The 25955-nt window shown below is 38.1% G+C and overlaps 3 protein-coding genes across 4 annotated transcripts in view; 2 read left to right on the top strand and 1 right to left on the bottom strand.

Annotated features, from left to right (window-relative positions):
- The window catches only part of LOC142984772 (putative multidrug resistance-associated protein lethal(2)03659), a 58161-nt gene extending 46537 nt beyond the window's left edge, over positions 1-11624 (bottom strand). Inside the window, exon 1 of the mRNA XM_076132566.1 lies at positions 11381-11624. The gene's annotated coding sequence lies outside the window, so the exon portion shown is untranslated. The remainder of the gene's footprint in view (positions 1-11380) is intronic.
- A 1769-nt stretch (positions 11625-13393) lies between these two features.
- Positions 13394-19376, top strand: LOC142984733 (uncharacterized). Its single transcript, XM_076132490.1, has one exon. The coding sequence runs from the start codon at positions 13394-13396 to the stop codon at positions 19154-19156; it is 5763 nt and encodes a 1920-aa protein (XP_075988605.1). The 3' UTR covers positions 19157-19376.
- A 99-nt stretch (positions 19377-19475) lies between these two features.
- The window catches only part of LOC142984907 (juvenile hormone esterase-like), a 37530-nt gene continuing 31050 nt past the window's right edge, over positions 19476-25955 (top strand). For both annotated transcript variants that reach the window (XM_076132786.1, XM_076132785.1), the window contains exons 1-2: positions 19476-19589; positions 19656-19831. The gene's annotated coding sequence lies outside the window, so the exon portion shown is untranslated. The remainder of the gene's footprint in view (positions 19590-19655; positions 19832-25955) is intronic.

Here is a 25955-nt window from a genome sequence, read left to right as displayed (position 1 = left end):
GCTTTATACCGAATACTGGCGATATTTCAGGGCTCCTTCCTAATCCTACAGTAATCAATATCTCCATCAACCAAAATTTCAGGCAATCAACCCAGGCAAGAAAACAATACATAATAAATTAATAAAAACCAAAATAACCAGACTTGTGACGTCAGAAGCCTGTATTTCTTAACTCAAAAGCATTTTCGTTTCACAAAGGGCAACTGTTTTGATTGACAGTTTAATACTATTGGTCAATTGTTGATAAAACATCAATAGACTGCTATGTCAACGCTCTTCATACACAAATAAATAAATATTTAATTAAACATGTCAATGTATGCTGTGAATGCTTATTTAAACTTGCTTTATCGGACAAGTAATCTTTATTTTATGATTAAAATACAATGCCCTTAGCTTTCTGAAGGCTAGATTTATGACGAAGAATCACTCTCTTTGTGTCACTGCTGGGCATAGTCTCTTGAAATGGGGCGACGAGTTGAGGCCACTACAGAACAAATGCAAATTTACGGACTTTGCATCCCTTCAAAAACTGTTTAAAACGATTCTCAGGCAGTTTCGTGACGATTATTTTCCCTCAACTTTAAAACAAGTGACAATTATTTATAATACACACAAAACTTGGAAATTTCTTTTATGTGTTGATTTATATTTTAATCGACCATTTGCACGAAATGCTAAACTTAAATACTTTTCAATATTTCTGACAAGAGTTATTGAAAAAGTCCAGTTCGAAGTAAAATTAAGGTTTATTAGCACCACGAAACAATCATGATCTTATACATATACTAACTTTTTAATATTTCGGACAAGAGTTACTGAAAAAGTCCAGTTCGAAGTGAAATTAAGGTTTATTAGGATCTCAAAACAATCATTAATGTTACGAATTACAAAGATATCTGAAAATCTTTGCAAATCTGTATCAAACTGGACCCCATGCCAAACTCCATCACAAAACTTGAAACAAATCTAACTACCTACTAAAAAGTTATAAGATAACAAACTTAAAAAACCGATACATTGAGAACATCCTCCTTTTGTTTCGTCGCTTAGCAACAATGCAAATTATACAAAAGAACTTCCGTAAATCATCTATACTAATATTATAAAGCTAAAGAGTTTGTTTGTTTGTTTGTTTGAACGCGCTAATCTCTAAATTCTTTCATTATTAGATAGCCCATTTATCGAGGAAGGCTATAGGCTATATATCATCACGTTACGACCAACAGGAGCAGAGCACCAGTGAAAAATGTTACAAAAACGGGGAAAATTATGATTCTCTTATGTGACGCAAGCGAAGTTGCACGGATCAGATAGTCATAAATAATTGTTCAAACAAGTGTTACATATGTATTCATCATAATTTTGACATAAAGGCCAAACAAAGTGATTCATCATAATTTAATGTTATTATTTTTGACATAATAATGATTATATTACTATAGTATTTTTCCTGTATGTAAACATTGTTATAAATAGTGCATTTTGGTATTGAGAAATTATTTTCTGTCTAGAAACAAGCGTAAACATTTACAAGTATTCCGGAATGTTTTTAAAATACCTTGCCAAGTGGTATAAGTTGATACCTCCCATGCAAGTGGTCGCAGGTTCGAACCCGAGGCAACACACCAATGACTTTTCGAAGTTATGTGTGTATTATAAAATAATTATCACATGCTCTAACGGTGAAGGAAAACATCGTGAGGAAACCTTGCATGCCTAAAATTTGTTTAATACATTTATTGAAGGCATGCAATGTCCCTAACTCGCACTTGGCTAGCGTGGTGGACTCAAGGCCTAACCCTTCCCTCATTACGGGAGGAGACCCTTGCCCAGCAGTGGAACATTAATGGGTTAAATTTATTATATATTATTATAAATAATAAATAGCAAAATCCCTTGACAGTTTGTTTTTGAGAAAGAAAACATGCTTTCAATTAATTGCAATGCTTACAAATACATACAATTCAAACGTATTGCAAAATATTTAATTAGAGCACTCGTAATGTGAGCGTTTTATGATGACGAATCAATTTACCGTTATGAGTAACTATTGTGCAATATAATATGAAACTATCTATACTAATATTGTAGACGCGTAACCTGTCTGTATGTCTGTTCGGCTTTCATGGCTAAACTGATGTACCAGCAGACAGTTACTGAGATAATAATTTCAATGAGAAACATAAGTGGTTTAAGGAATGCAAGTAACGAAATGTAACTTGTCCTGTAGACTTACTTAGTACAGACTTGACAAGAAGATTTGACAAATAGACTCGCACAGTAGATTTGACAAGTGTCCTTGCACAGTAGATTATATTAATAGACTTGCACAGTAGATCTGCCGAGTAGATATGAAAAGTAGATTTTCTTAGTAGATTTGTTCAGTAAACTTAACAAGTACCTACGCACAGTAGATTTGACATTTAGGCACGCTCAGTAGACTTGACAAGTAGACTTGCACTCTTTTGCACAGATGATTTGAAAAGCAGACTAGCACAGTGTATTTGACAAGATGGCACACTCAGTAAATTTCAAAAGCAGTCCTATTTAATATACTAAGTGACGGTACTTTTTTTGCACAAAGACATTAAGACTTCCTCATTTCTTTTTTATACGTCCGCACGTCTATTTACATAATGCTATTTATTTAAACAATCACACGTACATCTGTTAAACTAAACATACAAGGAAACATTGTATTGTACTGATAACAATATAATAATATGATAAATACGTACAGAGCAAAATCATGATTCAACACTTCCTTTTACTATAGGATAGTTAACTACCAATCAAATCAGCTACTCTTTACGAAATGTCAAAAAGACATTATATTAGGTCGGGGAAAAAGTCTTTTCGCATTATAGTATGTATGAATTTGTAATAAAATCCCTTTGGCTTCAAGAATCACAAATGAGTACACAGTTCATTAGGTTTCTTTCAGTGAACTCGTGTGGTACCCGAATGTCAAGCTTTTTTGTGTAGAGAAAAGATTTTATTATAAGTTCATACATACTATAATGAGAAAAGACTTTTTCCCCGACCTAATATTATAGAAAGAGCAGTGATAGCAGAGTGGTTTAAGGTGACACCTCCTAGTCGCAGGTTCAAACCCGGGGCAACACACCAATGACTATTTGAAGTTTTGTGTGTGCTAGGAATAATTATCACTTGCTCTAACGGTGAAAGAAAACATCGTGATGAAACCTTGCATGCCTAAAATTTGTCTAATACATTTATTGAGGGCAGGAAAAGTCCCCGCACTTGGCGAACGTGTGGACTTAAGGCCTAACCCCCTCCTTAGTTTGGGAAGAGACCCTTGCTGGGCAAGGGTCTCTTCCCAAACTAAGGAAGCGGACTTCGGAACGGACTTCCCAACTAAGGTGGGACAGTAATGGGTAAAAAAAATATAGACATACGGTGTAGTGACGTCACTGTGTCGTATTTTCGTTGTTATCAAATGAGTGACTAATAAAATTTTTCAGTCGTTAACACGGTCAAGTACCCAATTACATTATGCATGTATATGTTATATTATACATAGAATTGATAAGCCCTGTCAATCAGGCCAATGTTTTTGGGTCATTAACCCACTTAAAAAAAGGAGAAGGTTGCTTTTGTATGTTTATTGGGGGAAATAATTTTGAAGACTTATTATATTAATTTGAAAGCAGGTGATACTTATATGGTACCTTAGAATTAACCCAGATGAAATAATTATAAACAGGTACCTAGTTTATGGGATTAAAAAAAATACCTTTTGTATCGTCTAATATTTAAAATGGTCACTGTGCTCATACACTCACTGATTGGTGAACTCACTGATTGGCTTATAACATACAAACTACTGGCCGTAACATTTTTTTAAGCCTTTTAGTTGGTATTCATTTTCATTTGTTGGTATTTATTTATTAACCCCGTATAATACCCTATTATTACATCGAAACTGTCTACTACCCCAGTCATGCAGTATTTTTTTTGTTCTGATATAAAATTTTAAGGGCAGTTTTGGGGTCAATGCCCTCACTCCTTCGGGAGGAGACCCTTGCCCAGCAGTGGGACAGTTTGGGTTAAAAAAAAGCTGTTCGAGATTAAAGTGGGAATTAAACTCAGAACTTCTAGATTCCCTACTTTATTCAGAAAACTCCAAGTACCGACATATTTTTAAAACATCATTGTTTAAATACGCGTATTCTGCGTAAAACTGTTTGTGTATAGAATGAGGTTTTTTCTCTTAAAACACGTTATGTTTGAGCCGCCATGACGGTGTTGACATAACAAGAGAGTTACATCAAACACCTTTCTCAGGTGAATCACAAAAATATACAAGTACCCACAGATATTTTTTTCCCATTACTGTACCACTGCTGGGCAAAGGTCTCCTCTCAAATACAGGAGGAGTTAAGCCTTGAATCCGCCACGCTGGCAAGATGCTGGTTGGGGACTAACAGATTTAACAGTTTTTGAAATTAAAATCTAAAGTTTTTGTTTCACGTATCTATACTAGTAGTATTAGAAAGCTGAAGAGTTTGTTTGTTTGAACGCGCTAATCTCAGGAACTACTGGTCCGAATTGAATAATTATTTTACTGTTGGATAGCCTATTTATTGAGGAAGGCTATAGGCTATATATCATCACGCTACAACCAACAGGAGCAGAGTACCAGTGAAAAATGTTACAAAAACGGGGAAAATTATGACTTATTCTCTCTTATGTGACGCAAGCGAAGTTGCGCGGGTCAGCTACTTAATGTATAGATACTGCTGATAAGCCTGATAAGGCTATGAAACTACCTTCACAATTCGGCACCAGCAATTTTTTTTGTCAATCATTGGCCCATAAAAGAAATATCTTTATACGGAACATTTCCTATCAACTGTTTTTGTGGAAAACCATGGTTGATTACATAAACCTTCATGGTGTATTAGTAAAGAGTGGATCGGTCAAGCCCATAAGTTTTTTTTATAGGAAATATTGAAAAAAGTGTCTGAAAGCCATGTTAAAAGCCTATAGTGGTTTTGACAGTACGATCGTGTATACAAAAATAAGCTGTACGAGTATATAGCGAATTGCGCACTCAGGTTAGTAAACGATCAGAAGGTTAAGGTACCTAAGCGAGGACATTTCATAGATGGGTGACCGTATAGCAGTATAGCACGTTAAATTGTGGGTCCCGGTGATCATTTTCAAGGATCTTTGACAGACAACAGTAGTCAGAAGCTTGAAAGTCTGACAACCTACATAAATATGCATTTAGAAGTTGTATAAGTATGTTTATCATTATTTGGTTACCATAGTACAAGCTCTGCTTAGTTTGTAATCAAATGACCGTGTGTGAGTTGTCCAATGATATTTATCTATACTAATATTATAAAGCTGAAGAGTTTGTTTGGTTGTTTGTTTGTTTGTTTGTTTGAACGCGCTAATCTTAGGAACTACTGGTCCGATTTGAAAAATTCTTTCAGTGTTAGTTAGTCCATTTATCGAGGAAGGCTATAGGCTATATAACATCACGCTACGGCTATTAGGAGCGGAGTAGTAACGAAAAATGTTACAAAAGCGAGGAAAATTTTGACCCAAACTCTCTTAAGTGACGCAAGCGAAGTTGCGCGGGTCAGCTAGTCATTAATAATTATGATCGATCAGACACATAGATGCTAGCCTGTCAGAATTCCCTTTCCTCTTAAGAAGATATCCTAAGACAAACTAGCTTTAATTCACAATGATTTACTCTTGTGCTCACGGAAAAACCATATAAACAGCGTGACACGACAATAGGAAGTTAAAAGTAACGGGTAGGTAGGTAGCAACTGTTGTAAGGTCAGCACGGTTGCTAACGGTAGCAAAGTGCAATATAGTGCATTACTGCATGTAATCGTGCTTAAAGACACGAGACAATTGCGCACACGTGGCGCCTGCGGTCTAGGGCCTGACCTGTTGGTATATTGTCCAATCGATATTGTACTATCATTCCATATTATAAAATGTACTTATATTTAGTAGTGATCGCCTAGTAGTCGAAATTCGACTATAATGAATTTAAATTATAAGTTATTTTATCTATACTAATCTATACCAATATTATAAAGCTGAAGAGTTTGTTTGTTTGTTTGAACGCGCTAATCTCAGGAACTACTGGTGCGAGTTTAAAAATTATTTTACTGTTGGATAGCCTTTTTATTTGGGAAGGCTATAGGCTATATAACGTCACGCTACGACTATTAGGAGCGGAGAAGCAACGAAAAATGTAACAAATACGGGGAAAAATTCACCCATTCTCTCTAATGTGACGCAAGCGGAGTTGCGCGGGTCAGCTATTTAAATTATAAGTTATTTCATATAAAAATACATGACATTCGATAAGACCTCAGTAAACATATAAAACGGTACTTTATGTATATGTCAGTGCTCTATGTATAGACAAATGTCAAAAATCAAACATTAGTTAGTACGATGATAAGTAGGATATAGAAAAAAAAAAGTTACAATAAGTATATATTTATTTATTACATACAACTTTAATCATACTTCACTACATAGTATAAAGCAAAGTCTCTTCCCACGTCCGTCCCTATGTTTGTATGTATGTATGCTTACGTCTTTAAAACTACACAACGAATTTTGATGCAGTTTTTTTATAGATAAAGTTATTCAGGAGGAATGTTTATAAGTGAAAATTGTTAATGTTTTAGTAAAATAACTCACATGGGTCTTCAAATAGTAATAAATATATATGTGATTTTAGAAAATCACCTCCTGGTGGGTTAACCTTTAGGGGTTAAAAGTCAACTTTTATTTTTCTTAACTTTAAAGCGAAGGGAGCCGTGCGTATCCTCTAGCTCAGTGGTTCCCAACCGGTGGTCCACGGAAGTCAAAATGTGGTCCGCGAATGACTTCAAAATTTAAAATTTTCAGGATTTGTAATACACTTTATCTTTATTATACTAACATAGTGGTCCCTATTAACAAGAATAATATAAAAGTGGTCCCGGACTAAAAAAAGGTTGGGAACCCCTACTCTAGCTAATTAGTTATATTTTGTTCTATGTACAGAGAGACATACAGTGTGAAAACTCCATATTTTAACCCACTCAGACGGTGAGATAGGCGTATATTTAACTCAAGGCCAAAGTCTTTCCACCGTCTAGTTTTACCTATTAAAAATATATTTCCGCTCGTCTGCCAATTGGCGGTGTTTTTCCATACTGTCAATAAAAGTTTGTTTTTATTTATTACAACCAAACTTTTCAGCTTTATAATATAAGTATAGATATCTACGAACCAATTCTTACGTCAACGGAGAGACTTTTTGCTTGCAGTTGCTATGTGAATAAAAACTGTAGTTTTGCTTAGCCATTTTTAGTCGATAGTATCTTATAAGTTGTGAGGGAAAATCCGAATAGTGTTTTAATGGAAAACCCAAGATTCGGCAAGCATAAATTTTATAAATATTTACATAACTTTTCTTTGAGTCGCGCAGTCGGGTAAGAAGCGGTTAAAACTACGTATTTTTTAACACTGTGACTAAATCTATAAAGTCTCTTAGTTGCGTTTACAGGTCGGTAAACCATCTGTAGGTTAGGTAACCCTTGGCGCGGTCATTCCGTAGATGGGTGACCGCTTAATGGTAATAAAACAGATCGTCTTCGTACTGCGGAGGGCATGTAAAAAGTCGGTCCCGTTTATTGTCAATTAAGATAACAGTCGCTAAGCCATGTCATATGATATGAGTTTCGAGTAGCAGTGAACAACTTTGACCACTAACCATACGATGAATAAATGAACCAGTAATTATGTTTTCTACAAGTTTCTTTAATTGAGAAAATCACAAGCCTTACGTAAAGTTTTAAGTTTCAGTCTCACTAAAAACCTGAAAATCAGTAACATACTTCAGTCAGTTATGACTTAGGTAAACACGAGAAGACCTTGGGAAAATTTTTCAGCATTCATGAATCATACATGCATGACCGAGTTACCTACTGAAAAAGAAACCATTGAAGTATACATACATACACACATACAGACAAACAGACTGCATTTGTTACGTAGTCTGTAGGGTATCCTACATACACACGGTTATTTGATTCCCGAGCCGGGCAGAGTGCTATTAGTCTTTTCTTTTTTTTATTATTGGACAACTCTCACACGGTCATTTGATTCCAAACTAAGCAGAGCTTGTACTATGGTAAACAAATAACTGATAAACATACTTATATACTTCTAAATACATACTTATATAGATACATTAACAACCAAGCTCAGAACAGATACTCGTGCTCATCACACGAGGATTTGTCCCGGGTGAGATTAGAATCCACCACACGCGGCGCTACGGTTGTTGCGGCGAGCTGACCGCTTAAACCACTGCGCCAAACGTGCAGTTTATATTAGGTCGGGGAAAAAGTCTTTCCGCATTATAGTATGTATGAACTTGTAATAAAATCTCTTTGGCTTCAAGAATCACAAATGAGTACACGGTTCATTAGGTTTCTTTCAGTCAGCTCGTGAGGTACCCAAATATCGAGCTTTTTTGTGTAGAGAAAAGATTTTATTACAAGTTCATACTATAATGCGAACAGAGATTTTCCCCGACCTAATAAATAGTTAAGAATCAACTGTTAGTTAACGAAGTTCGTCGAATAGATAAAATTAAGCCTAGCATACTCGTCCTCATTTAAACTAGACCACTACAGAACAGATAGTGAGTACAATGAAACATGAATCAAACAAGTATGTAGGTATGTTGTTCTACTAGCTGGTATTCCCCGCGGACGAGGAAAATTGCCGTATCAACATAGTTTTCACTTGTAAGACCGGTATGACAAGATGTATGTGAATGATGTGAAACAGGCTTGGAGGGAGCGTAGTAGCGTTCTTTGATCTCTGTCTATCCCCATGGGAGAAAGGCTAAGTTTATGGGTTTACGTAAATCCATGTGAAAAGACGTGGTTTTATGTGACTGCTTTTGGTATTAGCTAGCTGGCTGTAGAACTACTAAACTGTAGAATTCGTCCAGTCGTTTTTTTATAATTATAAAGAACAACTCCAGAATCGCGGGGTCTTTTTGAAACAAACAACTGACACAAAGTACAACCACACCCGACACAATTAATTTTGGATCGCACAAATAATTGTTTCGTTAAGGAATCGAAACCACGACCCCTCGACACAATGGTTTTAGCATGGTGACCACCTTAACCACTGCTGCACAAGCTACTAGCGCGGGAGTTGTCTTTCTAAAAAAAAAAAAACTCTCGACTACAAGAGACACAAAATATTGTAATTTACGAATAAAATTCGGCTTAAATTCCTTGCTATCTAATTGGTAACTAGTACTCATACCAATTTAGCTAAAGCACTAGAACATATTCTTATATAACAACAAAGAGCTCTGTCCCTTGCAAGATGATTCATTTATTAATACTCCCGCAGCCGTTCAATCAGCCATTTGATCTCGATAATTGACCCCACGTATAACATAACTTGTAAACTATTTGTTTAACTTGTCTGCATGCTCATCATTACATAGTATGTAAATATTAGATCGGGGAAAAGTCTTTTCGCATTATAGTATAGTATGAACTAAGAACATGTAATAAAATCTTTTCTCTACACAAAAAAGCTCGATATTTGGGTACATCACGAGCTCACTGAAAGAAACCTAATGAACCGTGTACTCATTTGTGATTCTTGAAGCCGAAGAGATTTTATTACAAGTTCATACATACTATAATGCGAAAAGACTTTTTCCCCAACCTTATATCTATTTTTTTTTATTTGTCTCCTAGGAAGTTCTCGTTCAAGGAATCATATAAAAACATTTAAAACGACTGTTACGAAGTCTCAAGTTGGAATCCCGAATCGGGGCATTCAAGTTAAAGGCTGTCAATAAAAAACTGCTGTACATAGCGAAAACCGCTTGAATATAACATTAGAGTGACATTACGTTTAACTAAAATACATAATAAAATTTTATAGTTAGTAATTTTTTTCAGTTTTCAGGCGTCTAAAAATAGTTAGAACTAGCTGATAAGTAAAAACGTGTCAAGAGCTCGGTTTTCAATTCGCGATGTTAGAATAAATACAGCTTATACTAATGAATGACTCATGTGAATTATTTAGGTTTTAGAACATGTAGACTAAACATGAGTACCTAGATGTCCATTTTTTAAATGATTAGGAGTTTGAGAGAGAAATTGTCAAAATTATTTCTTCAACTGACAAAAAATAACATGAGATCGATAAAGAATAGAAATACCAGTGCAGTAGACCCCACGTAATACGATTTGTAAGGCACAGGAAGGTTTTTTAACTTTTTATGTCGTGAACCTTTTCTTTATTCCATTTTATACAAATAAAAAAAATATTAGACATAAAATGTTTGATTTAGGTACATTCAACTTAATGACATGGGATACTTATGTACCTACTTACCTTTTTTTACCTTACCTACCTAGGTACCATATTTTTTGCAAATAAAAAAAATATTTCATCGCGACTGGAAGCCGAAGGCGTCGCGTCGTAGCACTTTAGAACGAATAACAAAGACTGCGCATAACAACAGCTAACAACATTTTTTTTTTTTGTGATTTGGTAGGTATCGGCATTTTAAGTAGGTAGGTATGTAAACTTAATATTACTCCATATATATGCCATTGGTACCTACTCTAAAAAATCATGTGTAAGTAGGTATAGGTACAATAACTTGTCAAAAACCTAACGCAAGGAAGGTGTTCTGTCACGAGACACTGAATAAATTATCATAATAACAATGTAAGTAATGGTGTGAAAATAATTCGTACATTTCTGACTTTCAGCAGATTTTATTGTTTATACAGTTAACTGGTGACGTGTAAAACTTTTATATGAAAAAACTGTAAAAATAACACATCATCTCGTCGTGATTAATAAAAACCATACGGTTCATAAAACAAATAATAAAATGTGATAATTTTGTATCGTAATAAATTAATACGTAGGCTACTTTAACTTATATTTCGTGGACTAATTAAAATTTACAATTAACGCATCCCGCAAAATAAAAGATGACTAGAAAAGTTTTATATTCCAATAATGATAAACTAAATAATATTTTACGCGAGCATTTTAGTACAAAGCAAAATGGTAACCTTTTTACATTGAACAATAATCGTGTGAATCACAATAATTCACATGTAGGTCTGTAGAAAAATTACCTACATCAAAAAGAACTCTTTGAAAAAAGTTGTGCAATTCCAACAAAAAAAAAACTCCACACGTGTTACGAGAAACGAATTAAATACTTTTAAATTTCATTTATACGCAATAATTACGATATTTTAAGGAGTTTTGTGATTTAAATAGTAGTTTTTTGGTAATAAAACAATATTTAACTTACCGAAATCGAAAAGCTCTCAACAGAGTCAGCTGTTTGCAACAGCTGATGTATTTAAACCTAAATCACAAGCACAACACTAATTACAGACGAACAGAACTTTACAGAACTCAAGAATAATGCCAATCAATATAATTAAGCACAAAACAATAGCACCGAAAGAGCCTCACACAAAAGCTTTTTAGAAATTCGAAAAAATGTCCATGACTGTCATACACGCTGTCACTACGACGTCCGGCATCGCACTCTGAATGAAAAAGTGAATGACATGAGAACTGAGATGATGAATAAAAACTTTCAATGCTGCCAATATTGAAAAAATAATTTTGGTAATATTGAAACAGTACAATGTATTTTTATATTAATGATACAAAAATAATTATTGTATTATTAACATATACAATAAAAATTTTAACTCATGATAATTTAGCATTAAACTCTGAATTAAATTTGAATCAAAGAGATGTATGCGTCTTAATGTTGCCTAGCTAGTTACGCTACTCTCTCATAGATGGCGTTGTAATTAATATTTAGTACTTGTTAAAAATATTTTGTTCATTTTTCTATTTCCAAGTTTAATAAGTATTAGTACTTATTAAAATATTATTCTTCTCTTGGTTTTCTAAGTCTATATTTTATTAAAAACCTATGGTTTTGCCCCTGTTATCTTATTAATGTTCTCAAACTATAGAGAAAAATAATAGCCTAAAATTATTACATTATTTGAATTCATTAAGCATTGTAGATGATTGAAAATATTTGCGTAGATAATTAAGGAAATCAGAAAAATTAAGAACTGCACAAATTATTGTAAGGAGCTAAAATGTTTTTGATGCTGCCATCTATACCAAAATGAGGGAAACTTTGAGGATTTGAACCGCGAACATTTAAAAATGTTGACGGTCGCGCGTTCCAGATCTCCTTATTATTAATGTATTTCTTTAGGTTTCAATTAAGATAGAAACATTTGACTATGATTACAAGTGTATTAAATAATAGGATAGTAATGAAATGGCAGAATGGTCTTTGTATTCATTTATAAAAGAGATTTAACAACGTCATTGATAGATGATATTATAAAAAGTGAATTAACTAAATCTGCGGGTAGCAAGCGAGTAAGTTCAGTAATATCAGTCGCCTTAGGTCATTATTTAATTATTTCATACCTTAAATACCTGCCAACATAATAAATATCTATAAAATTATATCCCATGGATTTTCCCAGGTGAATAAAACAGTAAGCATAGTGTGCGTGGTGGCGCCACTGAGCACGACACTTAGCATTAAGTTTTAAGAATTGTTATGTTATTTTCTAATATACGACTGATTGTATTTTTATAAGGTAGATAATAAGACAAGAATTGTAAATATATATACTTTATTTAAGAAATTGTACAGAAATACACTAAAAATTGTTAATTAATGTAAGCGGCTCTCGTCGCAGTCAAGTTTCCTAGTACTTAAGCTTTTGTCCAAAATGTCTTACTGGAATCCTATTGGCTAAAATGCGGGGATTCTAATTGGTCCATTTATATCGGCCAATAAGAGGGCCTACATTTATTTTGAGGATTTTGTATAAATATGGTGGCCATTTGTACTAGCAACACAGTCCACAGCTAGCATCGAAACAATAAGGATCTGAGAATAAACTTTCTTCAAACCGCAAGAAGTCTTCTTATTTACCGGCACAGCATAATGTACCCAGTACATTAAATGGTCCTTCGAGCCGGATACAGGAAGAAAACATTGAAGAAAGAAGCCTGAACATTATTGAAGAAAGGATCCTGAATAACAGTGAAGAAACAAGCCTGAAGCATTATCGAAGAAAGGATCCTGAAAAACAGTGAAGAAACAAGCCTGAAGCATTATCGAAGAAAGGATCCTGAAAACATTGAAGAAAGAAGCCTGAACATTATCGAAGAAAGGATCCTGAAAAACATTGAAGAAAGAATCCTGAAAAATAGTGAAGAAAGAAATTATTAAAACTGAAGATAGAAACGTGAACAAAACGAAAACATGCCGACTACGCGTTCAGAAGGAAAGGGGCGCAAGACGACCGCACAAACACCGTCGTCGTCCGAGGGCACGGCCAGCACCTCGGCGACCGGTGCTACCACCGAGGCTACGGGCACCAGCGTCACAGGAACGACCGACAACACAGAGAACACAGCAGCCACCACATCGGTCACCGCGACGACAGCGCCCTCGGGACGAGCCTCGGCACCGCTTGCGCCACCAACAGACGAAACACCTTCGGTAACCGCCTCAACAGCACCGACGCTCCGGATGGACGCCGCGTGTATGCAGCCGCCTGGCGGGAGGACGGACCCTCTTCCGAACCGCAATAAGGAAACTACGAAACCAGGTGAGACAGTGACAGTGCAAAGGAAAGTGAACATTAGTGTGCAACCGAACAAACCACAGTGCCCCTCCCCCCCGCCAGTGCTAAGGGCGCAAGGGGGATCAACCGCGAGTCGTGTTAAAGCTATTAAAATCGCAAAAGCGCGGGAAGAGTTGTTACGCTTACAAGTGGAGTTGGCTACCGCGCGCTTAGCCGTCCTAGAGACTGAGGACTCAGATGAAGAACAAGAAGAGATATCCGTGTGTACGAAAGAGGAAGTGAACGAAAGGGTTGACAGCTGGCTAGAGAGGCAAAACACACAACCAATCTTGGCGATCACGAACGAACCACATCAGCCGGAAGAGCCGTCAGTTATAAGAACCACTATGCAGGGAGATCAACATCAGTCGCACGGGACTCTCACACCGGCGGGAGCTCGACAAGACTTCAAAGAACTTGCAGAGGCCATAACGTCAGCAGTGAGAGCGGGTCAACGACCTAAGTTCATCGAACTACCTATTTTCAATGGTTCGTATCAAGATTGGCTACCTTTTCGCGCCGCTTACTATGAAACGGAAAGTGTGTATAGTACAGTAGAAAACATAAACCGCCTGAGAAGAAATCTTAAAGGAAAAGCCAGGGAAGCAGTTGAGGGTCTGCTTATCACCGACGCTCACCCATCCGAGATAATGCAAGCACTCGAATCTCGATTTGGACGACCAGAGTCTATAGCGATGATGCAAATGGAAGCGCTACGAGTTTTACCACGTCTCACGGAATCGCCCCGCGACATATGTATATTCGCCACGAAAATCTCCAATATCGTCGCTACATTAAAAACCTTAAGCTGTATCAACTACATGTACAACCCGGAAGTGAGCAAGACAATAGTGGACAAGCTGACGCCTACCCTGCGATACAGATTCTTCGACTTCGCCGCCGCGGAACCCAAAGAAGACCCAGACTTGATGAAGTTAGACAAGTTCCTGAGAAGAGAATCAACGCTATGCAGTCCTTACGCGCTACCTGAGCAAATATCAACACAACCGCCGTTCACCGCACAGAAGAGGCCACAGAGAGTTCACAACGTCACGGAAAAACCGTACACACCGAGATGTCCGGTATGCGAACAAACAGGACACTTGGTGACAGAATGTGGACGTTTTAAGAAGATGAATGAAGATGAACGATGGGACATAGCCAAGGCCAAACGACTCTGCTTTCGATGTTTGAGATATAGGAAAGTTACTCACCGTTGTGCTACGAAACAATGCGGCGTGAACGACTGTAAATACACTCATCACGCGCTTCTACACTGTAACAAGAAAGAAGATAAGAAAGAGTCCGAAGCATCGGAAATCATCACCTCTACGTGGACGCCTAGAAAGAAACAGTCTTTCTTAAAAATCATACCAGTGCAAGTAGAAGGTTCTACAGGTCTAATTAACACCTTCGCGTTAATGGACGACGGCTCTACAGTGACCCTGATCGACAACGACCTAGCCAAGCAAATAGGAGCGACAGGACCCGTCGACCCGTTGAAAATACAGACAATTAGTGACGTCAAAACGTCAGAAATAGCCTCTAGAAGAGTCACATTCTCGATTAGAGGTATGAACGGCTTTGAAGACAGAATACAGGCTCGTACAGTAAGAAACTTCCAAGTATCGTCGCAACGCGTATCTAGGGAACACATCAAGGCGTGTCAACATCTGAGGGACATACAGGGAGAGTTGACATATGAAGACGTGAAGCCGAAGCTACTGATCGGACAAGACAACTGGCATCTCCTACTGACATCGGACGTAAGGAAAGGAAACAAAGACCAACCTGTGGCATCTCTCACGTCACTAGGTTGGGTACTCCATGGCAGTTTGCTGAAGCACAAAACCCAGAGCATCGACTTCGTATCTCATATGACCGAAACAAATGAAGACCACATAGAAACCTTAGTCAAGCAGTACTTCGAGATGGACGCGATCTGCCTGAACCCCAAGAGACCTAGATCAGACCCAGAGGAACAAGCTCTTCGAATCCTAGACAACACTACGAAAAAGACTGAAGATGGAAGGTATGAAACAAGTCTGTTATGGCGTAAAGAAGACTACAACTTACCCAACAACTACGAGAACTCCTTGAAGCGTCTACACAACATCGAGAAGAAGATCGATCGAGATCAAGTTTTGAAGACGAAGTACAAGGAACAGATGGAAGCACTCGTACAGAAGGGATACGCAGAACCTGCACCTCGAGAAACAACACCCGGTAAAACCTGGTACTTACCACACTTCGCGGTCATCAACCCCATGAAGCCAGAGAAGTTACGAGTGGTACACGACGCAGCAGCCAAGACGAAGGGAGTGTCTCTCAACGACATGTTACTCAAAGGTCCGGATCTCCTACAGTCTCTACCAGGCGTCGTGATGAAGTTCAGACAACATGCTATAGCCGTCACAGCCGACATCAAGGAAATGTTCATGCAAGTGCAACTACGAGTTCAAGATAGAGATGCGCTACGTTACCTATGGCGAGGAGATAGAAGAGACGACAATCCCCCCGAAGAGTACAGAATGAAGTCACTAATATTCGGCGCGTCGAGCTCACCATCAACAGCGATCTACGTCAAAAACTTGAACGCGAAACAATACGAAGTGTCAAACCCAGAAGCAGCGTTAGCCATCAAGAACAAGCATTACGTGGACGACTACTTGGACAGTTTCGAAACATTGGAAGACGCTATACGTATAACAAAGGACGTGCGACAAATCCATCAAAACGCAAGCTTCGAGTTGAAACAATGGAAGTCGAACTCACCCTCACTATTAGCCGCATTAGGAGAACAAGAACAAAGGGAAGATCTCGAGTTATATACGTCGACAGAAACCACAGAACGAGTGTTAGGAGTCATATGGAAGATCACTACAGACGAATTAACGTTCAATCTCAACTTGGCGAGAATTGAACCACCACTACTGAAAAGGAAGACGCCGACGAAGAGGGAAGCACTCAAGATCGTTATGTCTCTATTCGACCCACTAGGACTCGCATCACCGGTGACTATCAAGGCGAAACAAATACTACAAGAAGTCTGGCGCAGAGGAACGGGCTGGGATGCTGAAATACAAGAGGATCTCGCAGAGGAATGGAAGATATGGATGGAACATCTACAAAGACTTCGAGACGTGACCATACCACGGAGATACCTCAGCTACAGCGATGCGACTAAGCTTCAGCTTCATGTCTTCACCGACGCGAGCGAGTCTGCCTACTCAGCGGTCCTATATTGGCGAACGGAGACGCCGAACGGGGACGTAGCAGTGTCACTCATCATGGCTAAGGCGAAGGTAGCACCTCTTAAACTGACGTCGATACCCCGCCTAGAACTACAAGCAGCAGTGATGGGAACCAGAATAGCTGAAACAGTCATAGAAGAACATGAGAAGAAACCCGACAAGAGAGTATTTTGGACAGATAGTCGAACAGTGTTAACTTGGATACGAACGGGATCAAGATCATACAAACCCTTCGTGGCTCACCGTTTAGCAGCGATTGAAGAGAGTACAAAGGTAAACGAATGGCGTTGGATACCAACCAAGATGAACGTAGCCGACGACGCCACTCGAGACGTACCTGTTGCCTTCGACAAGCACCACCGATGGTACAAAGGTCCTGACTTCCTGCTCACCGATGAAGAACTTTGGCCAACAGAGAAGCACAACGAGAAGACGGAAGATTCGACAGAAGAGAAGGTACACCTCACACGCCACAAGGAAGATCTGAAACTAAGTCAAGGTTTACCCGATGTATCACGCTTCTCAGACTGGAATCGACTTCGATACACAACAGCGAGAGTTCTACAGTTCATTCAACTGTGTAGAAACAGGACGGATAACGTCAACTACAAAAGGACGATCAGAAACACAGTGAAGGACCCGAACTGGAATCAAACAACGAAGAGAGAGGTGGTCAAGAAAGCAACTTCCTTACGCAGCTACGACAAGATTATCCCGGTAACAGCTGAAACACTCAAGAAAGCAGAAGAACTTCTCATGTGTGCATCGCAAGTAGAAGCTTTCGCAACAGAAATAGAAGACTTAAAAGACAACAAACCGATCAACAAAGAAAGCCGTCTACATCACCTAAGCGTCGAGCTAACCAACGACGTCATCAGACTCAGGAGCCGAATCGACGCGATAGGAGCAGCCAACGAAGCCATCAAAAGCCCTATGGTGTTAGACGGAAACCATCCGACCGTAAAGTTGTGGGTCAACTCAGTACATCGACAGTTACATCACGCCGGAGTTGAAGCTACAGTGAACGAGTGCAGACAACAATACTGGGTCATACGCATTCGTCCAGTGACCCGAGCTATACTGAAGAGATGCCTGTTTTGTAGAATGAAGACACAAGTACCGCCACACCCAAGGACCGGAGACCTGCCAGCCTGTCGCCTCGCGCATCATCGACGACCCTTCACGTATACAGGCGTGGACTACTTCGGACCTCTCTCGGTAGCTGTTGGCAGAACAAGACAGAAGAGATACGTCGCAATCTTCACGTGCCTCACCACACGAGCTGTACATCTAGAAATAGCGGGTTCACTCACAACCGACTCCGCTATTATGGCGCTACGCAGGATGATCGCGCGACGTGGGTGTCCAACAGAAATCTGGTCGGACAACGGCACCAACCTGAAGGGAGCAGACAAGGAACTCAGACAAGCAATCGACGCAGGGACATCACAGGAAGCAGCGAAGAGGACAATCTCCTGGCGCTACATACCCCCCGGTGCACCATTCATGGGCGGCGCATGGGAGAGATTAGTGAGGTCAGTCAAAGTGGCCCTCACAGCGACACTGCACGAGCGAAACCCTACGGAGGAAGTCCTGTCTACTCTACTTAGCGAAGCCGAGTACACCGTGAATAGCCGACCGCTGACTCACGTATCAGTTAGCGCAGAAGACCCTGAAGCTCTCACGCCCAACCACTTCCTATTGGGCGGACCCGGCCGAGTACCACAACCCGGTACATTCACAGAACGAGACGAACTTTCAACATCAAAATGGCGAGCAGCGCAACGACTAGCCGACGTTTTCTGGACGCGGTGGCTGAGAGAATATCTACCGGAACTTCAAAACCGGCGGGAGCCCCACGGACGCGGACCTGCGGTACGAGTCGACGACCTAGTGCAGGTCGTTGACCCCAACCTGCCACGCAACATCTGGCTACGAGGACGTGTGACAGCTGTCTACCCAGGCCCGGACAACGTCGTGAGGACCGTGGACATCCTGACCAAAGGAGGAGTTCTTCGCCGACCCGTCCGCAAGCTGGTGATACTGCCGCTCAGGGGAGACGACGCACCCGCACCGACAGAAGATGCGACGACCTCGCACGGCGGGAGAGATGTGCGTGGTGGCGCCACTGAGCACGACACTTAGCATTAAGTTTTAAGAATTGTTATGTTATTTTCTAATATACGACTGATTGTATTTTTATAAGGTAGATAATAAGACAAGAATTGTAAATATATATACTTTATTTAAGAAATTGTACAGAAATACACTAAAAATTGTTAATTAATGTAAGCGGCTCTCGTCGCAGTCAAGTTTCCTAGTACTTAAGCTTTTGTCCAAAATGTCTTACTGGAATCCTATTGGCTAAAATGCGGGGATTCTAATTGGTCCATTTATATCGGCCAATAAGAGGGCCTACATTTATTTTGAGGATTTTGTATAAATATGGTGGCCATTTGTACTAGCAACACAGTCCACAGCTAGCATCGAAACAATAAGGATCTGAGAATAAACTTTCTTCAAACCGCAAGAAGTCTTCTTATTTACCGGCACAGCATAATGTACCCAGTACACATAGGTAATATTATAAAAATACTTTTACAAAAAATTGAGACTTAATATTTTAGTACCTATTTAATTTCAGACAAGGCTGAATACCTGGTAACATTAAGCACCAACGTAACGGCGATTACACTGTCACGTTGGCAGTACCGACGCCAGTGTTAATGTCCGCTAGTCACGAGTGTGCGCCCGGTGAATTGCATTTATCTCAATATTGAATTAAATTCCGTATTAATTTCGTGTCAGTGTAATTAAGAGGTGAGTGTTTAAACAATAATTAATATTTTTATCACTTTTGTGTTCCCAAAGTGCCTTTATCGTGACATATGTGTGTATAAAAAGTAAAAAAAAAAATCTTGAGCGGCGCACCGGCCGCGCGAAATCGTGAGATTTTGCAAACAGGTTTTACTTGGTTGCTTTTGTTTTATAAACTTTTATTTTAGCTGCATAGCGAATCGAGTTATATCAGTTAATGTTCCTTGTTAAAGTTTTAAATGAAACTGTAACGTTCGGAATTATATTTGTATTGTTTTATCGCGTTGAATTAATTGGAGTTATCGTGTGAATATTTTTCAAATAAATCGATAAATTACCTTTTTAAATTTGCGGTAAATATGTCTGCTACATACTCAAATATTCTTAGCACAACTTTATTACTGTTTTAAATAAAACATGTCAATTTTAAGAGGGTAGCAATAAAAATCGCAGTGCAACCTGCATTGATGTAATTTACGTAACTTAAAAAGTTGCTTAAAAAGTTACGTTAAGCTTTTTAAAGCCACGTAACAAATACAATATTTCGGACGCATATTTAATAAGATTATACAAGTATTAAACTTTATACCTTATAAAATAAAAGTGAATTCAAGTTCTTAAGATAAGCGTCAGAAAAACCAATGTCGTCATCCTATTGGAATCTCATTTAGGTAAAAAGACATCTCAATATTTCGTTCTTTTAAGTTTAGTCTAGATATTTATTATCTACAATCTACCGTCTATAATATATCAACAGAATTTGATACTTATTTATTTCGTATGCTGATTTTAAATGAATATAAAAAAATATATTTCGCGCGTCACAAGCGCAGTGCGTCTGTTTACAGATCGTTGCATGCCGTAAAAATGATTTACACATTTAAATATACTTATTTCATTTGCATTTGATTGTAGTTTTCTGCCTACCCTTATGGGAAGACGTGATTCTATGTATGTAGGTATGGTGATGTAGTTAGTCATATTTTATTTTAGGAAGGAGGATTAATTTTAATGCAAATAAGACTAGTGTAACCATATAAAAAACATAAAATTCCGGTGTACGATTTCTTGGAGTAATACCTAGGTACCTATCCAATGTGTTAATCCAGCCCTTATACTATCTACCTCGCTGAACCATGCATCTACCACAGTAAGATACCTCAGTAGTTTATGCGTGAAAGGGTAACAAACAAACATACACCCTCAAAACCGTTCGCATTTACAATATTACAAGCTTTCGCCTGCGACTTATTCCGCGAGTATAAATTGCCCAGGGAAAAAAGTATCCTATGCGTTAATCCAGGTTATAGACTAGCTGTCTATCAAATTTTATCAAAATCCGTTCAGTGGTTTTTGCGTAAAAGAGTAACAAACATAACATCTTCACAAACTGTCGCATTTGTAATATTAGTAGGATTATTCGATGTACCTATGTAAAGAAGATGTCAGCTAGTTGACTGATTAAAATCTAACTGAATCATTGAACTAAGAATTTTATCTTCACTTAATCTGATAAATTGACACGTAAAATACACATGTAAGTTTTATATCTATTTTGTCAAAGAATGACTCAGCTGCGACAAAGACGTCGTGAGTTCGATTTCCGTTCAAGACAAATGTTTGTGTGATTCATTTATAGGGTTTTTTTTAGTCTGGAGATTCTTTATGGCTTTGAAGGATTAGAAATATCTTTCGGATGTTAAAAATGCTAAAGTTTGTATAATAATTATGAGCACTGGGTCTTAAAAATTGTCTGTGTGTAAAACAATCTAATAGAATATACTAAGTGTAAAGTAGTTTTTTATGTTGTTCGTATATTCTATGATGAAGGAAAACATCGTAAAGAAACATTGAATTCTTGAAAGATTTCTACATACATACATACCTAAATAAAATCACGCCTTTTTCTCATAGGGGTAGGTAACTACCAAAGAATTCCACTTGTTACGATCCTTACAAACTTCCCTTGCTTCATTCACATCCATACATCTTGTCATACTTTTTACTCCGAGAAATATCTCCTAGGGAACGAATTCACGAGAAAATCTACTATTTATATCAGATACTATTTATACTTTTATGCTTTTACCCGCGACTTCGTCCGCCACCTGAATTTTTCCATGGGAATGCGTCATTTTCCCGGGGTAAAATGTAGTCTATGTCCTTTCCCGGGTATCAAAATATCTCCATACCAAATTTCATGCAAATTGGTTCAGTAGTTTAGGCGTGATTGAGTAACAGACAGACAGACACACAGACAGAGTAACTTTCGCATTTATAATATTAGTATGGATTCTAATAGGTGTCATCTCATAATGTCTTAAAATCGTGTTGTTAATAGCATTTGTAATTAAAATGCAGTTAGGTTTTTCTATCTGTTTAATGGCGTCAAAATGAGCTGCGGCCTTGTTTCTTGAATTGATGTCTATTGTTTAACACCATTTAAACCTTTGTTAGAATATTTGTAGTTTAGTGTTTTTTATTTCTGATTTTTAACTTAAACTTAAATACCACCACCACTTATGTTGGTGGTGAACGTGGCTGATATTTATAAAAAAGACTCGCCCCTATGCATGAGACTTAAGGAAAACGTAAGTGTATGCGTTTCTTTCGCGGAGCCCTATAAATTCAAGCATAACTTTGCGGCAGGCTAAAGTAGCTTTTTACCCGTAATAAGATTTACGATAGTTCGGGTTTTCACATTAATCCAATGTTTATCTAACCTTTGACCAGCTTGTACCATGTACCTTCGTTTTTGTCCACCAGACGAATAAAAACCCAATACTCAGTTCTTGAATGTTATCGATTTTTAACTCTCGCGACTTGTACTCATAATATTATAATGCAACGGGTCTTAAACGCGATTGAAAATAGACGTTTCAGCCCATGACCACGGTCGATGCAATTCGATCGAAACGTCGGGTAAACAAATAAGGTATCCTAATAAATTTAACCGATTAATGTCCCACTGCTGGGCAATGGTCTCCTTCCGGAATGAGGAAGGGGTTAGGCCTTGAGTCCACCATGCTGGCCCAGTGCGGGTTGGCGACTTTGCAATTTCCAAACGCGTTTAAGATGCATTATAATATTCTTAATAGTTGTAAAGAATTTCTTATAGCACTCTTATCAATTGGTGTTCAAAGTCCTTAAATAACTGTCGCGAGATTGTATTATCTTGACCTCGTTAAAGGTAATGTTTTTACTTTTACTATACATTTACTCGTAACAATCAGGTTTAAAATCAAGCGAATCCTAGCAGAGAGCAGGAACGCCTATTTTTGAAAAAGAGTTTAAATAAAATAGACGAGCTCGTGGATAAATAACAAAAGCCGAATGGTTCGATATCTGAAGTTAAGATACGCTTGCTGAGGTTGTTCTGTAGATGGGTGACCATTTTATACATATCGAGTTAATTCGTGTTTCGGAAGGCACGTTAAATTGTGGGTGCCGACCCTAATTTTCGAAGATTTTTGACAGTCTTTAACAGTAGTCAGAAGCTTGAAGTCTGATAACCAGCCTTATCGAGGGGTACCGTGTTATAAACTAGGTAACTGGATTGTGGAGGACAGATAGACAGTCGCTACATGTAAAATACTGGTATTCAGCTAAATCTCATAAGACTGGAAACCGTCTCCAACATAGTTGGAAGAAAGTGTAGACCGATGATGATTTTAGCCAAATTCCACATAGGTAATAAAATATACTTTCTACATCAAACAAAATATATAAAAATACATAATTAAGGTGCACTCAAGGCTTGCGGCGCGCAGGAGGTATCGTTTGCATGTATCATGTGACAGTATCTGTTGTACATAGATTATATACTTATGTACATTTGTACCACAGTAGCAGGTAACCTAGGAAAAATATGATGTCTTTGCTTGAGATTTTTTATTAAACTTGCTGACCCGGCGAACTTCGTACCGCCTAAAATATGCAAAATTAAATGTCTATCTTTCAATATTTCTGAGAGATTTTCTTAATATTTTCCGTAAGAACCTTCTCCTAATAATAACAAATACAACAAAAAATTATTAGTGAAATCGGTCCAGCCTTTCACGCGTGATGCCGTGACCAAGGAAAACGGGTTTCTTTTTTATATATTTTTATAGATATACGTCCTACCTAACCTACTACTCCGTGTAACTCCACCACCATTGCGTCAGGAGGTCGTGGGTTCAATTCCCACACGGAACAATTTTTGCGATGCACAAATAATTGTTTCGGGTCTGGTTGTACTTTGTGTCCGTTGTTTGTATATCCCCGCGACACAAAAGCAATTCTTAATACGGGAGTTGGTATTAAACAAAAAACTGAAGGAATCATATAAATCGATTCACCAATTTCGGAGATAAATCCACAAAACAAACTTAACATTTAAGAAATCTACTATACCACACGACCTCCGCTATGACCTTGAATAGTTCAATAACATATTGGCTTCTGTCTGCTCGGGGTCACAGGTTCAATGACAGTTTAATGTAAACATTGATTTCTATGGTTTCCTACCAGACGTTTTGTAAAATTTAATTAACATGTATAATCCTTGCTAATATTGTAAATGTGAAAGTTTGTTTGTGAAAAAATGCTGAATCGATTTTGGAAAGATCGTTTAGACAAACACAAGTAAAGCGGCGGGCAAGAGCTAATATGAATAGTAAAGTCTATTTATAAATCTAGAACTTTTTTTAACCCATGGTTGTGTCCCACTGCTGGGCAAGGGTCTCCTTCAGTACAACGTAGCGGTTAGCCCACGCTGGCCAGGTGCGGGTTCGGACTTTGCATCCCTTTAAGAAATATGTTAAAAAGGCATACAAGGTTTCATCACGATGTTTTTCTTTCACCGTTAGAACAAGTGATCATTATTTCCAATGGTGTAGTATTGGAGGGTTTTAATTAAATATAAGGGTAATTCTTTAGAATCCAAGAATGTGAATGAACCAAATAACTGGCGTATTTTTTAAGATTTTTGCTCTACCTACCTTCTTAAAAAAAAGGCGTGACTTTGTGTCTGTATTACATAAAATGTAGGCTAAAATATGAATAAAACAAAGACCTAGTTCGTTAAGAATAGATTAATGGTGAGTTCACATAAACCGACTTGTAGCTAAGTAACCATAGGTATAATACTATTTACAACTACACGTTTGTCGCAGTGGTTAACGTGGTCACTTCGCCGCGATAGTAGCGCCGGGTGATTCGAATCCCACCCGGGACAAATATTTGTGTGATGAGCACGAGTATCTGTTCTGAGCCTGGTTGTTAATTTATCTGTAAAAGTATGTATTTAAAAGTATATAAGTATATTTATCAATTATTTTGTTAACATTGCATTGCTTGGTTTGGACTTGGTCATTTCCACATAAAATATCTTAGTGCTCCTCTACGCTTCCTAAGGAATCTTCATACCAAATGTCAAGTTTCTACGCTCAGTAGTTTCGACTGTATGGTGTCCATCAGTCAGTCAGTCACCCAGGAGTTCTATATAGGCACTAGCTTTTGCCAGCGACTACGTCCGCGGGGTTTGTGACTTAGGACAGAAGTTTCATACAAACTTCATCCCTATTTTATCCCCTTGGGGGTAGAATTTATCAAATTCCTTCCTTAGCGGATGCCTACGTCATAATATCTACCTGCATGCCAAATTTCCATCCGCCCAGTGGTTTGGACTGTGCGTTGATAGATCACTATGCCAGTCAGTCATCTTTGAGTTATATGACTAAGACTAGCTGACCCGGCAAACATTGCTTTGCCATAAAAATTAAATAAAAAAACATTGTCCAGCGGACAAAATTGTGAATCTAAACCATTCTCAGATCCCCTTGAACATACACAAAAAATTCCATCCAAATCGGTCCAGTCGTTTAAGAGAAGTTCAGTGACATACACACTTACAGAAGAATTATATATATAAAGATATTGATTTCTTTAAATTGAACAGGTGTGAATGGACTACAAGAACTGCAAACCCAGTGAAGTGTAACATACATTCATGCGTTAATATTACGGTGTTTGTAGTATAAAAACTATATTTATTGCACTATTTCTGATGCAGCGATAACCTAGTGACTGAATACATTAATTCACACCTTCTTATGAGGTTAGGCAGAGCAGTAAACGTCATTTA

Source organism: Anticarsia gemmatalis, chromosome 28 (assembly GCF_050436995.1).
Source record: "Anticarsia gemmatalis isolate Benzon Research Colony breed Stoneville strain chromosome 28, ilAntGemm2 primary, whole genome shotgun sequence".
Taxonomy (NCBI): Eukaryota; Metazoa; Arthropoda; class Insecta; order Lepidoptera; family Erebidae; genus Anticarsia; species Anticarsia gemmatalis.
Note: the sequence above shows the minus strand (reverse complement) of the source record. Positions and strands in the feature narration are given on the sequence as shown.